At 44.1% G+C, this 15761-nt stretch overlaps 1 protein-coding gene across 2 annotated transcripts in view; it reads right to left on the minus strand.

Moving 5' to 3' along the window:
• Positions 1–1513: 1513 nt before the first annotated feature.
• LOC147107679 (E3 ubiquitin-protein ligase DZIP3-like) overlaps positions 1514–15761 on the minus strand; it is a 126840-nt gene continuing 112592 nt past the window's right edge. For both annotated transcript variants that reach the window (XM_086006901.1, XM_086006902.1), the window contains 7 exons: positions 11372–11473; positions 11081–11218; positions 9853–10016; positions 9550–9670; positions 9331–9426; positions 8107–8199; positions 1514–4036 (listed from right to left, as the gene is read on the minus strand). In XM_086006901.1, coding sequence (XP_085863027.1) covers positions 3926–4036; positions 8107–8199; positions 9331–9426; positions 9550–9670; positions 9853–10016; positions 11081–11218; positions 11372–11473 — 825 coding nt within the window. In that variant the 3' untranslated portion in view covers positions 1514–3925. The remainder of the gene's footprint in view (positions 4037–8106; positions 8200–9330; positions 9427–9549; positions 9671–9852; positions 10017–11080; positions 11219–11371; positions 11474–15761) is intronic.

Consider the following 15761-nt stretch of genomic DNA (forward strand, 5'->3'; position numbering starts at 1 on the left):
CAATTTGGAGGCTGCTGGCTGCGGACTGTGAGTGGGGGGAGGGGGCCACCGTACGCCATCGTAACGCTTTTGAGGTGGCACTGGAAATCCAACCCCAGTAGAACAGCAGCGCAAAGTTGGGACAGGACCAGCAGTTTAAAATTATTGAACACAGTCCCGTCTACTACTAGTGTCACCACGCAGTAGCCGCCAATGTCCGCTGACTGGGACTCGGCGGCCATAGAAATCCGCTGGTGCGCAGGCAGGACTGGGAGAGAGCAACGCCGCACCGTGTCGGGGTGGATGAAGCTCTCTGTGCTCCCGGAGTCAAAAAGGCAGTTTATTGCATGGCCGTTTACCTTAACGTCCATTTTGGACCGACCTAGTTGGTGCGGTCTCGTTTGGTCCAGCGTAACAGAGGCCAGCGTAGGGGTCGGTGTGTCGCTGCGGGTATCAGATGGGGGGGGGGGGTTGGCGGCCTGCTGCATCCCGGCTGGTGTCCAAGATGGCGGCGTCCATGATTCCCATGTGGCTGGAGTCGTCCAAGATGGCTGCTGCTGCGGTGGTTCGCACATGGCTGGGGAGGCCCAAGATGGCGGCCCGCACGGCCCACACGCGGCGCTGTTGGGGGCCCAAGATGGCGGCTCGCACGGCCCACACGCGGCGCTGCTGGCATTCGGGGTGGCTTTGGCCTTGCAGACACTAGCGTAGTGTCCCTTTTTCCCGCAGCCCGAGCAGGTCGCATTCTTCGCCGGGCAGCGTGCTCTGGGGTGTTTGGCCTGGCCACAGAAGTAGCATTTCTGGCCTTGGGATACTGCTGTCTGGCTTTGGGACACTGCTGCGGTGGTTGGGCCGTTGTTGGGCTGTGGCTGGGGTGGCACGGTGCTATGGGGCTGTCCTACCGTGTCCCAGGTTGTCGTTCCCCGCGGCGTCCACGGTGCAGAGGAGTAGGCATCCATGCCCCGGTAGGCTGCGTCCAGCGTTAGTGCGATTTCGGAGGCTTTGTCGAGGGTAAGGTCACTCTGCTCCAGCAGTCGCTGTCGGGTGTAGTTGGACCTGTGGCCCGCTACGAAGGCATCCCGGATCAGTTCCTCCGTGTACTTAGTGGGCGTTACCGCCTTACACCACAGGCCCGGCCAAGCACGGACAGTGCTTGGAGGTATTCCTCAGTCGATTCCCCAGGTTGTTGCTTGCGACTCCCCAGGAGGTGCCTGGCGTAAACTTCGTTCACAGGGCGCGTGTACTGGGTCTTGAGGAGCTGGAGGGCGGCTGTGTACGAGGTCGCGTCCCGGATGACTGAGTACACTCGGTGGTTCACCTTGGAGATCAGGACAGACAGTTTGTTCGCATCCGTTGCGACCGCAGTGGAGGCAGTCAGGAATGCCTCGAAGCACATGAGCCAGTGAGCAAACTTGGTGGAAGCGTCCGCTTCCCGACTGTCCAGGTCCAGGCATGCTGGTGTGAGGATCTTCTCCATTATAAAAAAATTTAGTTAATAAAATTGATGCGCCATCAATTACTCAAAAGGCTGAGGTTAAGCAGTAACAACCAGGCTTTTATTAACTAAAGAATGAAGGTCTAGTCTCGAGTGGTCGACCCGTCCAGAATACTAAGGGACTGGGAGGTAGTCACTTATATACCTGGAATAGTGGGAGGAGTCAGCCGAGGCATGTCCAGACCTGTACCTAGTGGAATACACATACACGTACAGACAGGTATAACAGTGGTTTACCACAAACATACGTAGCTCAGAGCTCCATATAAAGCAACAAAACAATCGGCACAAGTTGCAAGCGTCTCTGTAGCTTAGCAACAGCTTCAGCTACATGCTTGCACAGCCACAAATGGAGTAAAAAAAACTAAAAGTAAAAAAAATTATCTGAACCGACTCCTGAATTTTGCCGGTGGATAAAGCGTTCCGGTTATTTAGTGGCCGGTTAATCGAAAGTTTCCTGTGCTGCAGATGCTGGAAATCCGAAATAACAACAGAAAACGCTGGAAAAACTCAGCAGGCCAGGCAACATCCGTGGAGAGAGAAACAGAGTTAACGTTTCAGGTCGAAGACCCTTCGTCAGAACTTCGTCTAAATATCATTCTTTCATAGACAAGAATCTCCAAATGCTTCTAGTCTCAGAAAAGTAATTTGCAAAATTACTGGTAGGCAAAATAGACGGTACACAAACAAGTGGCTGATACCTGAATAAATTCTACAATTCACACAATTAATAAATTAAACTACAACTGAACAAGATTTTTTTGTTAACCGCTTCTTTATCCCTCATTTTGAGAATTCTGGCAACAACAAACAAAAAAATCCACTGGAACTGCCCAGATGCAACTACTGTACTTCTGGTTTGAGGGCAGCAGTCAGGTCCTTTAAGTTAAGTACAACACGCAATCAAGATAGACATACGGCCGTGACAAGCAGCTGGTATCGGTCCCGATCGGACAGAGGGCTGGTGCGCCTGAACAGCTCTTCCCTTCCCTTCACCATCTGTGTTAAAGGCTCTTTAGATATCTTTTTTATTCTCTTTTTAGGAGTGGGCCTAGGGTAGATTATGTACAGAACTATCTAACCTGTAAGGGCTCTTCCTAAACCAAGGTGCCCAATGTCGAGTTCTTTGTCTCAACTTTTGGATAAAAACCCTCCCCTTCATATGTCTTTTCTGTTTATACTTTCAAATGATTTCCTGCTATCTCTCCCGTGCTTATTCTCCCAAGTTTGGAGTCAGACATGCCATTCTCGGCCTTCAGATGTTCATAGCTGCTTGTTATCAGTTATTTATGTTCACGCTGTTCATCAGACTATTGTACTATGGATTGAATCATTACATTCCCAAAGATATCTTCTACTTTTACTTAATTAACTTTCATATTTTAAAGCAGCTTTGTTAAATAAAAGTCAAAATACTAACTTAGCATTCATTATAATATGGTTATTAGCAATAATGGAAGAATCATAGGCGTTGGGCCTCGGTTGGCCAAATCAAAGATACAGTCAACAACCTTTCTAGCACACACACAGCAGACAGCTAGTCTGGAAACAAGGTCATCGCCATGGTGCAGAATGTTATAACATCTGCAGGGAACCAAGAACATCAGCAAATTCTAAGCACCTATCCAGTTATTCTAACACCAGTCTGAAGAGACTTCTTTATCTCAAGTTATTTCTTCCAATTCACGATTTCTTACACAGGTAGATGCAGGGAGGTTATTTCCCCTGGCTGGGGAGTCTAGAACTAGGGGTCACAGTCTCAGAATAAGGGGTCGGCCAATTAGGACTGAGATGAGGAGAAATTTCTTCACTCAGAAGGTGGTGAATCTTTGGAATTCTCTACCCCAGAGGAACGTGGAGGCTCAGTCGTTGAGTATCTTCAAGATAGAGATCAATAGATTTTTGGATATTAAGCGAATCAAGGGATATGGGGATAGTGCAGGAAAGTGGAGTTGCGGTCGAAGATCAGCCATGATCTTACTGAATGGCGGTTAACAAAAAAATCTTGTTCAGTTGTAGTTTATTAATTGTGTGAATTGTATTACAGGAAACTCTTGATTTACCGACACCTAAATAACCAGAAACCTCTGTTAACCGGCAAAATGCAGGAGTAGGTTCAGGTAAGTTTTATTTCATATTAGTGGCTATTCCTGGATCTGTGGCCGTGTAACCGGGGTTCCTACACCTGCTGCTATGCAACAGGGACGCCTGGATCTGTGGCCGGGGTTCCTGCACCTGTTGCTATGCAACAGGGACGCCTTGATCTGTGGCCGTGTACGCGACTCACATACCTTTTACTATACCTCTCCGTAATCCGGACTTTTTGATAAACCAGCACCACACCGGTCCGGTCGGTGCCGGATAAAAAAAAGTGTTTCCTGTATTTATTCAGCTATCAGCCACTTGATGCAAGATTCGGCCCCTCAAGCCTCATCAACATTTCCGAACTCTTCACAATGGAGGAATTTTCCTACTGGGGAGTCCTGGGAATTCTTGTGGTAGCACAACATGAAGTCTGCAAGTGGGACAGGTCCTCTGTTCCTTCAGCCATGGTCCAATGCACTATATGGGGGAAAATGGTAATTAGTTATTTTACTTTAATCAGTGATTAGGTCTGCAATTAAAATTGGTTTCTGAAGTACTGATTACTAAGATGTGCATGAACTATAGTGTAGTGCTAATGGGAGACTTTAACTACCCCAATACTGAATGAGGCAGTGATTGTGTTAAGGGCAGTGAAGGGGAGGAATTTCTGCTGTTTTCAGGAGCATTTTCTTGATCAGTATGTTTCCTGCCCAACGAGGAAGGTGGCATTGCTGGATCTAGTCCATGGGAATGAAGTGGGTCAAGTGGAGATTATCACAGTGGGGGAGCATCTCGGGAATAGTGATCATAATATCACACGGTTTAGTTATAAAAAAACACTTGCATTAATAGAGCACCTTTCACGACCTCAGGGTGTCCCAAAGTCCTTTAAAGCCAACAAAGTGTAGTCACTGTTGTAATGTAGCAAACACAGCAGCTAATTTGCGCACAGCAAGTTCCCACAAGCAGCAATGTGATCATGACCAGATAATCTGTTTTAGCGATGTTGATTAAGGGATAAATATTGGCCAAGAGACCGGGGAGAACTCCCTGCTCTTTAAAATAATGCCATGGGATCTTTTACGTCCACCTGAGAGAGCAAACAGGACCTCGGTTTAACGTTTCATCCGAAAGACAGCTCCTCAGACAGTGCACTGCACTGGAGTGTCAGCCTAGATTTTTTTAGTTTAAGTCTCTGGAGTGGAACTTGAGCCCACAACCTTCTGACTCAGAGGCGAGGGTACTACCATCTGAGGCTAACGCTATGGAGAAGGACAAGGAGCAATCTAGAATAAAAATATAACTGGAGGAGGGCTAATTTCAGCAAATTGAGGAGGGATCGGGCCTGGGTAAATTGGAGTCAAAGAAATGTAATGGAGCAATGAGCGGCCTTTAAAGAGGAGATGGTTCAGGTACAGTCTAGGTATATTCCTACAAAGGGGATAGGGAAGGCAACAAAAGCCAAAGCTCCCTGGATGATGAAGGAGTTGGAGAGTGGGATGAAGCAGAAAAAGGGGGCATATGACAGATGTCAGCTTGATAATACAAGGGAGAATCAGGCTGAATATAAAAAGTACAGAGAAGTGAAAAAGGAAGTAAGAGGGACAAAGATACAGTAAGAGAATAGATTGGCAGCTAACATAATAGGGAATCCAAAAGGTCTTCTACAGGCATACTAACAGTAAAAGGTTTGCCAGAGGAGCAGTGGGGCCCTTTAGAGGGCTAAAATGAAGATCTATTGGTGGAGGCAGAAGGCATGGCTGAGGTACCAAGTACTTTGCTTTGGTGTTTACCAAGGAAGAGGACTTTACCAAAGCTACGGTAAATGAGGAGGTTGTCGGGATACTGGATGAGATAAAAATAGATAAAAGAGGAGCTACTAGAAAGGCTGTCAGTATTAAAGTGGATAAGTCACCTGGTCCAGACGGAAAGCATCCTAGGTTGCCGAGGGGAGTAAGGGTAGAAATTGTGGAGGTGCTGGCCACAATCTTCCAATCCTCCTTAGATGCAGGGGTGGTGTCAAAGGACTGGAGGATTGCAAATGTTACACCCTTGTTCAAAAAAGGGGAAAAGGATAAACCTGGCAATTACAGGTCAGTCAGTTTAACGTCAGTGATGGGGAAGCTTTTAGAAACAATAATCCGGGAGAAAATTAACTACTTGAACAAGCATGGGCTAATAAAGGAGAGCCAGCACGGATCTGTTAAGGAAAATCATGTTTGACTAACTTGATTGTGTTATTTGATGAGATAACAGAGAGGGTGGATGAGGGTAGTGTAGTTGGCGATCTGTATATGGACTTTTAAAAGGCTTTTGATAATGTTAGGCTTCTTAGCAAAATTGAAGCCCATGGGATAAAACGGGCAGTTAGCAGCATGGATACAAAATTGGCTAAGGGACAGAAAACAGTTATGATGAATGGCTGTTCTTCGGACTGGAGGGAGGTATACAGTGGTGTTCCCTAGGATTCAGTACTAGGGTCACTGCTGTTTTTGATATACATTAATAACTTGGACTTGGGGGTACAGGGCACAATTTTGAAATTTACAGATGTCATGAAACTTGGAAGTGGAGTAAACAGCGAGGAAGATAGTAATAGACCTCAAGAGGACATAGACAGGCAGGTGGAATGGGTGGACACAGGACAGATGAAATTTAATGCAGAAAAAAGTGTGAGGTGATGCATTTTGGTAGAAAGAATGAGGAGAGACAATACAAGCTAAATGGTATGGTTTTAAAGGGGGTGCAAGAACTGAGAGACCTGGGGGTGATTGTGCACAAATCTTTGAAGGTGGCAGGACAGGTTACCAAAGCAGTTAATAAAGTAGATGGGATCCTGGTCTTTATAAATGGAGGCCAGGAAGTTATGCTAAACCTACATAAAACACCAGTTCGACCCCAGCTGAGGTATTGTGTCCAATTCTGGGCACCACTCTTCAGGAAGGACATGAAGGTTTTGGAGAGGGTACAGAAAAGATTTACTAGAATGGTTCCAGGGATGAGGGATTACAGTTACGTGGATAGACTGGAGAAGCTGGGGTTGTTCTCCTTAGAGCAAAGAAGGCTAAGAGGAGATTTGATAGTGGTGTTTAAAATCATGAAGGGTTTAGATAGAGTAAATAAACAGACACTGTTTCCAGTGGCTGAAGAGTCGATAACCAGAGGGCACAGATTTAAGGTGATTGGCAAAAGAACCAGAGGCGACGAGAGAAAAAAACTTTTTTACGCAATGAGAGGGGAAGATTTGGAATGCAGTTTGAGAAGGCGGTAGATAGAGATTCAAAAATAGCCTTCAAAAGGGAATTGGATAAATACTTGAAGGAGAAAAAATTGCAGGGATATGGGGAAAGAGCAGGGGAGTGGGACTAACTGGATTGCTCTTTGAAAGAGCCAGGGCAGACTCAATGGGCCGAATGGCCTCCTTCTGTGCTGTACTATAAATGGAGAGAAACTGCAAAGTGCTACAGTACAAAGGGATCTGGGGGTCCTGGTGCATGAAACACAGGTTAGTATGCAGGTACAGCAGGTGATCAGGAAGGCCAATGGAATCTTGGCTTTTATTGCAAGGGGGATGGAGTATAAAAGCAGGGAAGTCTTGCTTCAGTTATACAGGGTACTGGTGAGGCCACACCTGGAATACTGCGTACAGTTTTGGTTTCCATATTTAAGAAAAGATATACTTGCTCTTGAGGCAGTTCAGAGAAGGTTCACTCGGTTGATTCCGGAGATGAGGGGGTTGACTTATGAGGAAAGGTTGAGTAGGTTGGGCCTCTACTCATTGGAATTCAGAAGAATGAGAGGCGATCTTATCGAAACATAAAAGATTGTGAGGGGGCTTGATCGGGTGGATGTGGTGAGGATGTTTCCACTGATGGGTGAGACTAGAACTAGAGGGCATAATCTTAGAATAAGGGGCTGCCCTTTCAAAACTGAGATGAGGAGAAACTTCTTCACTCAGAGGGTAGTAAATCTATGGAATTTGCTACCCCAGAGAGCTGTGGAAGCTGCGACATTAAATAAATTTAAAACGGAGATAGACAGTTTCCTAGCTGATAAGGGAATAAGGGGTTACGGGGAGAGGGCAGGGAAGTGGACGTGAGTCTAAGTTCGGATCAGCCATGATCCTATTGAATGGCGGAGCAGGCCCGAGGGGCCGTATGGCCTACTCCTGCTCCTACTTCTTATGTTCTTATGTGTAGTGGTTTCCAGTGTGAATTCACATCCTACCATTCCATAATGTATTGTGCTGGTGCCTCAGTGCACTAGGGACACCTCAAGTGAAATCAATGAAGCTTTCGTGGTGAACTAATCTCAACCTGGCACAATTTATTTAGGACAGACTTGATTCTCATTTCCTTGTCTTGTGTAAAAAGCAAGACTGTTGGTAGATATGCAGGTTACTGCCATATGGATTCAGTCCACATTTTGCTCTCGATGGATGTATTCCTATTAAGAGACTCCCACTGTGTGATGGATCCCCTCCCTCTTCATTTGCTATATATAGGTCATAAAATAAAGTTAATAGAGTTAAAATATGTTCAGAATACCTGGGAGTGGAATTTGTGTGCACATGGTAAAATAAGCATAGATTCTACAGCAAGTTCTTCATGACAGATCACACAAGGGTCTTGTTCTTCAGTCTACAAAACACAAGAATCAGTGAATTGCAGCAGTTCTTACACTATCTCAGTATTGCCAATGAACGGAGCCTAACATCATGGCAATGCCATAGTAGAGCAGTATTAAAAGTTAAAATTAAAATCTCAAGTGGTTATTCCAGGAACACTACGCATTCATTCATTCATTCGGTGAACTTCTCTATTGCTACATTATAGAAGGGCAGAAGATCCCTTTCCACATATGGTAAATAGCAATGACACAAGCGTTTTGAAAACTGATAATGTACTCAAATAGTTAAGTGCCCTATGTCCACATGGAATAATAAGCTTTGAATAGTCCAGTTGGTCCTTGGGGACTCTTTCTCAACACATTCCTCTTCTCAATAATAACTATCACAATCCAAACTTAAAGAAGGTAAATGATTTCCCAAGCTTTTGCCTTGTACACTGAACTCTTCTTTCTGAGCCCTGACAAAGGCTATAAAGTTAAAATATGTTTTGTCTAATATGATATCCTTCACCATTGTACATGTCGTCTCTGTGCTGTCTCCCTTCAGCTGGGTAGAGATGAAAGTCTAGATCACAGACTTCCTCAGGCTACTAATAACCACACTACCAATTGACAGGTATTCAATTTGGGCTTGGTTATAAGTGTTAATTTAATCCTCTTGCTCCTCCTCTCCACCCCCCTCCCCCAAAGAAAGATGGAGACCCAATGAAACAGAACCTATAGATGGTCACCAAGTTTCAATGCTATCGGAGGATGGGATTTAAGCCCAGCTCTCTCTGAATGAGAGTTTAATTTTCTATTGCTAGGACTATTCGCTGTGTCAATGATAGTTTCAAATAAACTGTTGAAGTTTTTTTAAAAGAAATGAATGCCACAATCTGTACAGATGAGCTACAACATTCTCTAGTCACAGTGGGGTGAAAATTCCACATCAATGCCTGCTGGGGATGCGTATCGCAGAATTGTGCACTCGCTGCCTGTGATTTCTTTCAACCGTTCCTTTTAATAGATGGAAAATCACAAGCCGAGAGTGCACAGCTTCATGCCAAGAAGAATTTTTACTTTAAAAAAAATATAAACTGTCTGTCTCGAACTTTTATATACATAGTGTTCCAACACATTATGTGCCGTGTGTAGATTACCAGTGCCCTGGCTCCTTCCCATGACTTTAGTCTCTGCAGCCTAGATGAACGCCAAGCGGATTGCTGAGAGGATTTATTTGGATCACTGTTACTGCTCTGAAATGCAGAAAGTCAAAAGGAAAAGAAAATATTAATCGGGATGGGAATGATTCTCTTCATAAAACAACAGCCAATCGCTTGCTCCTAATTTTTACCAAAGCAGTAATTGCTCAGATTTACCTCGGAGAGTTTTGATTCCACTAATCGTGCTACTCTGTTAACAATTTCATCATAGGATAATCCCGTGAGGGATCCACCATTGGACAGCCTTACTTCTTTCAAGAAGTCCGTTAATGAACCCCTAAAATGCAAACAAAAATAGTCTTTTCATTTTACATGTTCCTCAGATATAAAACAAAAAAAAATGCATCAATTGCTTGCTCCAAATCAAATGTGCACCAGAGAAACACAGTTTTATTGGCGAAAACAAACTACTGTTGGGCGCACTTCTGTGAACAAAGTATTTCAGCCACTGATATTAACCTGGTAAACTGAGTATAGGATGTTGAAAGTTTCTCCATAATTTTCTCAAAGCTGTTCTTTCCACGGATTCTTACTGTTGTTGCCTTCGCCACTGCTGCTCCTCCGCCAGTTTGCATGGACCGCTGGGATGCGGATTGTTCAGATACTGGGGTAGCCCCTTGAATCTATGGATTAATGTATAGAAACCTTGGTTGGTCTCAAAACGATACCAAAAGTAATCTACATGCTACTTAATCCTCAACAAACCATTTACTCCTTCTAAAAATTAATTGAAACTACTGGAAAACAGAAAGAGATTTATTTTTTCTCTATTTAAGCTAGTTACTTCAGCCATGTTAGAACATATAGTGCTGTGATCCAGGCAGTGTCGCTGAAACGAGTGATTTCTTGCCAAGGTCAGAAGCATTCAGCCTGCATCTGAGACTAGGAGTGGACAGATCACTCGGTCCCCTTCATCGAGGCTTCTACAGATAGGCTATTCTCAACAATCACAGGATACCTTGACAGGAAGAGGAAAATGTGAGTGGAACCTCCACCTGCCTCAGGCACCATAAGAATGGCAAGGCAACTGTCTCAAGTGCCCCTGCCCGATTATTTCTCCCGCTGCTTCAGTCATGACCACTGCCACAATTCCCCAATTCTGAAGCATGTAACACCTCTATACCAGAAAACACAATTAGACCATCAGTCTCATGGCATCAATGCGCATCCCTGCAAATATAAGCAAATCATCCAACTACACTAGTGTGTGAACCAATGGGAGAAATGAAAAGGAATTAAATTAGATTGATTGGTTTAAGTCCCTATAGTTGGTAGACATTGTACATTTTCTAGACAACCAATTATCTCTAGTTTTCTTCCCACATTTCAGGGGTAGATGGAAGTGTAAAAAATTGTTACCTGGAACAAGATTGATTCAGATTGTTAAGGCTTCAGGAAGTGGATGTATGTGCAAAGAAGTAATTTGGAGCTCACATCAGCATATCAGTTTTATCTTGCGCCTCAAAGTGGGAAACTCAGCTAAGTCACTTAACTCAACAAGCTGGCAAGAACATACAAAACTCATTGCAATTATGGAAGGAAGATGCAAGTGGCAAGCATCTAGAAGGTTAACAAATCACCAGATGTCAAGTAACATGGACAAACTGGATAAAGTATGTCCCCATGTTTCATTTAGGCTCAGTTTAGTTGAGGAGTCACTGGTCTAATACAATTTATTAATTCCCACCTGTTCCTGTACAGGTGCAGAAGCCTCTGGCTGTGCTGTGACAGTAGTGGATCTGCCATGAGCAGACTTGGGCTGCCCAAATCCAGCCTGCACATTGTTTGCTTTTGCCTGTAAATGCTGTTCCAAAAAATGCTTCATCTAAAATGAAAAGAAACCAAACATTTACTACTTGAGGTCTCCTGAAAGCTTTGATTGCACATCCTTACAGAAATAGAAAATTATTAAAGAGCAAAATTAATCCAGACAGCGAATTCAATGCGGTGTAAAGGAATTAAAACAGAAAGAACATACCACTGCATCAGGATGTGGAGGTGGTGGTGGGATCTTTATCTGTGGAAGCATGCTCAGTTTAGTTCCACACTTCAACAAACCTATCTGTTCATCAAACTGATTCTAAGAAAAAAATGCCCAAATTATTACAAATTAGATAAAGATGCAAGTTATTACAACAGTTTATACCAGCACAAAAAGTCTTGTTAATAAACTATTAATTGTTATTAAGCAATACACTTGCAATAAGATCATATTCATAGGTTCTCTCAAAATGTATTTTTTTCCTAATTTCCTTCCTTCTCACCTAAAGTCATTCACTTTTACAAGGATACGGTTCCACAGGCACAGGAAGCCCTCCACGACCTCAGCAACATAGCCTTTGTTTTAAGTGTAATCCTAGATAATGATTGTTGGTGGACTATTCAATCGTGGAGGGTATCACAGCCAAACTCAAACTCAAACTCAATCCTGTTCTCACCTAATAGATATATGCACATATACAATTCAGAAGAACAAATACTTGTATTTATATAGTGTCTTTAACCTAGAACAATGTCCCAAGGTGCTTCACAGAAGCTTAATCAGACAAAAACGAACACTGAGCCAAAAGAGGTGATGTCAGAAGGGGTGATTAAAAGCTTGGTCCAAGAGAGATGGCTTTTAAGGAGAAGAAGAAAGTGGAGAGGCGGAGGAGTTTAGGGAGGAATTGCACAGCATGAGGCCTGGATGGCTGAAGGCACAGCGGCCAGCGGTGGGGTGAAGGGAGGGAAGAGAGGAAGACACTGAAGAGCAGGACCCATACATTTTCCCCCTTCTATAGCCCTGGGTGCCAAGGTCAATTGTAGCACCAAGTGGAGATCAGCGGACTCAGCACAGACCAAGAATCAAACCCATGACCGGTGTGGCTCAGTGCGTTATAATGTATTGGTAGCCTACACGTGAATTCAACAGCTAACTGGTTATTTGTTCTTAAGACTTTTACAATGCAGGAAAAAATAGGCAGAGTGGAGGATTCCAAGTCACTAAATTTACAAGGACAAGGTAAAGAACACGTGCAGACAGGGAATTTAAACTTCAGGACATTTTGGACTCTAGGGGAATCAAGGGATATGGCGGGAAAGTGGAGTAGAGGTCGAAGATCAGCCATGATTTTATTCAATGGCTGAGCAGGCTCGAGGGGCGGTATGGCCTACTCCTGCTCCTAATTCTTATGTTCTTAAAGGAAGTGAAAATTTGAACACTGAGTTACTTCTACCTATATGATCCAGGAATCAATTGCTGTTCACGATTCTATTAATCATAGTTTCTCCTTCCCTCCCGCTGTTTCCCAGAGGGACTGTCCTCTCTAAGATACCATTGTTCATTGTTTCCATGATCCCAACTTCAGCAGTCCTTATCTTGTACCATGCTGTGAAACTGCAGCAGGCACGGCACTTGTTCATGCATGTGTTCCCATACCACTGCTCCAATGTGACATAGCAATACAGATGTACTTCCTACAATCTGAAATACTGTATTCACTGCTCAGAACACAGTCTCATCTACACTGGGGAGAACAAACACAAATTAAGTGACTGCTTTGCAGAACACCTCCATGTCAGCTTGGCTCAATGGTAGCACTCGCATATGAAAGTTATAAGATCATGGGTTCGAATTCCACTCCAGGAACTTGAGCACATAATCTAGGCTGAAAGTTCAGCGCAGTACTGAGGGAGTACTGCATTGCCAGAGGCCCTTTCTTTTGGATGAGACTTTAAACTGAGGCCGGGTCTTCCTGCGCAGGTGCACATAAACGATCCTATGGCACTATTCAAAAGGAGCAGGGAAGTTTTTTCCAGTGCCCGGGTTAAACTGATTCCTTAAACAACACTTCCAAAAAACAGATTCACTGGTCATTCATCTTATTGCCGTTTGTGGGATCTCGTGGCATTTGCCTATATTACAAAACTAACTATACTTAAAATAATTCATTGGTTGTGATGTCTTGTGGGATATCCTGAGGACGTGAACTTAAGAGCATAAGAATTAGGAGCAAGAGTAGGCCATATGGCCCCTTGAGTCTGCTCCGCCATTCAATAAGATCATGGCTGATCTTCGACATCAACTCCACTTTACTGACTTATCCCCATATCCCTCAATTCCTCTGGAGTCCAAAAATCTATCTATCTTATAGTCACAAAGACATAACGGCACAGGAGGCCACCATTCAGCCCATCGAGTCTGTGCCAGCTTTCTATGGAGCAATCCAGTCAGTCCCATTCTCCCGCTCAATCCCCTGAGCCCAGCAAGTTTATTTCCCTCGTGCCTATCCAGTCTCCCCTTGAAAACATTGAGTGTCTCCGCTTCCACCACTTCTGTCGGCAGCGAGTTCCAGGTCCTCACCACTCGCTGTTTACATGCTGGTAGAAGATTTTTCGGTTCCCTTTTATGTTAACTGCCATTCTACTCTCATTTTCTCTTTGCCAATCTTATTTTCATCTTCTCATCCCCTCTCAACTTATTGTATTTGGTCTGGTTCTCCCTTGAAGAATTCACCTGACATGCATCATACACACTTTTTTGTTTCTTCATCTTCTCTATCTCCCTCGTCATCCAAGGAGCCCTTGCTTTGGTTCCCTTACCCTTCCCTCTTGTTGGAATGTACCTAGCCTGTACTTGGAACATCTCCTCCTTAAACCCACTGTTCCATTACAGTTTTTCCTGTCAGTCTTTGGTTCCATTTTACCCTGGCTAGATCCTTTTGCATCCCATTGAAGTTAGCCCTAACCAGTTTAGAAGTTCCACTCTAGATTGTTCCTTGCTCCTCTCCATTGCTAATCTAAATCTTATGATACGATGATCACTCGTACCCAAGTGTTCTCCCACAGACACTTGGTCGACCTGGCCCACCTCATTCCCCAGCACCAGATCCAGCAATGCCTCCTTCCTAGTTGGGCCAAGAACATACTGGTTAAGGAAATTCTCCTGAACACATTTCAGAAATTCCTCCCTCTCCTTTCCCTACACCCTGGAATTATCCCAATCGATATTTGGGTAAATAAAGTCCCCCAATATCACCACTCTATAGCTCTTGCATATCTCTGCGATTTCCCTGCAGATTTGTTCCTCTACCTCCCTCTCACTATTTGAAGGCCTGTAGAATACCCCCAATAGCGTGATCATACCCTTTTTGCTCCTCAACTCTAACCAAATGGATTCTGTCCTTGTCCCCTCAAAAACATCCTCCCTTTCCAACACTACAATGTCTTCCTTAATCAGCACTACCACCCCACCTCCCTTTTTTCTTCCCTATCTTTTCTGAATACCTTGTACCCTTGAATATTAAGTGCGCAAATAGAGGTAAATGAATATGATATGATTGGGATTACAGAAACATGGCTCCAGGGTGGCCAAGGCTGGGAACTCAACATCCAGGGGTATTCAATATTCAGGAAAGATATGCAGAAAGGAAAAGGAGGTGGGGTAGCATTGCTGGTTAAAGAGGGGATTAACACAATTGAAAGGAAGGATATTAGCTCTGATGATGTGGAATCTGTATGGGTAGAACTGAGAAATACCATGGGGCAGAAAATGTTAGTGGGAGTGGTATATAGACCTCCAAACAGTAATGCGGAGGTTGGGGATGGCATTAAAAGGGAAATTAGAGAAGCGTGCAATAAGGGCACAGCAGTCATCATGGATGACTTTAATCAATATAGATTGGGCTAACCAAATTAGTAACAATACTGTGGAGAAGGAATTCCTGGAGTGTTTACGGGATGGTTTCCTGGGCCAATATGTCGAGGAACCAACCAGAGATCAGGCCATCTTAGACTGGGTATTATGTAACGAGAAAGGATTAATTAGCAATCTTGTTGTACGAGGCCCCTTGGGTCAGAGCGATCATAATATGATCGAATTCTTCATTAAGATGGAGAATGAAGTAGTTGACTCAGAGACTAGGGTCCTGAATTTAAATAAAGGAAACTACGATGATCTGAGGCGCGAGTTGGGTAGGATTGATTGGGGAATGTCACTCAAAGGGTTGACGGTGGATAGGCAATTCAAATTCCTGGGACATTGGAACCGGTTCTGGGGGAGGTGGGACTAGTACAAACTGGACGGTTTGCACCTGGGCAGGACCGGGACTGATGTCCTAGGGGGAGTGTTTGCTAGTGCTGTTGGGGAGGGTTTAAACTAAAATGGGAGGGGGTTGGGAACCTGTGCAGAGAGACAGAGGAAAGGGAAGCAAGGATAGAAGCAAAAGACAGGAAGGAGAAAAGCAAAAGTGGAAGTCCGAGAAATCAAGGGTGTAAATCAAACATGGCCGCAGTAAACAATAATTCTAAAAGGTCTAAGAGTGTTAAAAAAACAAGCCTGAAGATTTTGTGTCTTAATGCGAGGAGCATTCGTAATAAGGTGGATGAAT

Source organism: Somniosus microcephalus, chromosome 14 (assembly GCF_052327205.1).
Source record: "Somniosus microcephalus isolate GS21.2 chromosome 14, FLI_Smic_1.0, whole genome shotgun sequence".
Classification (NCBI taxonomy): domain Eukaryota; kingdom Metazoa; phylum Chordata; class Chondrichthyes; order Squaliformes; family Somniosidae; genus Somniosus; species Somniosus microcephalus.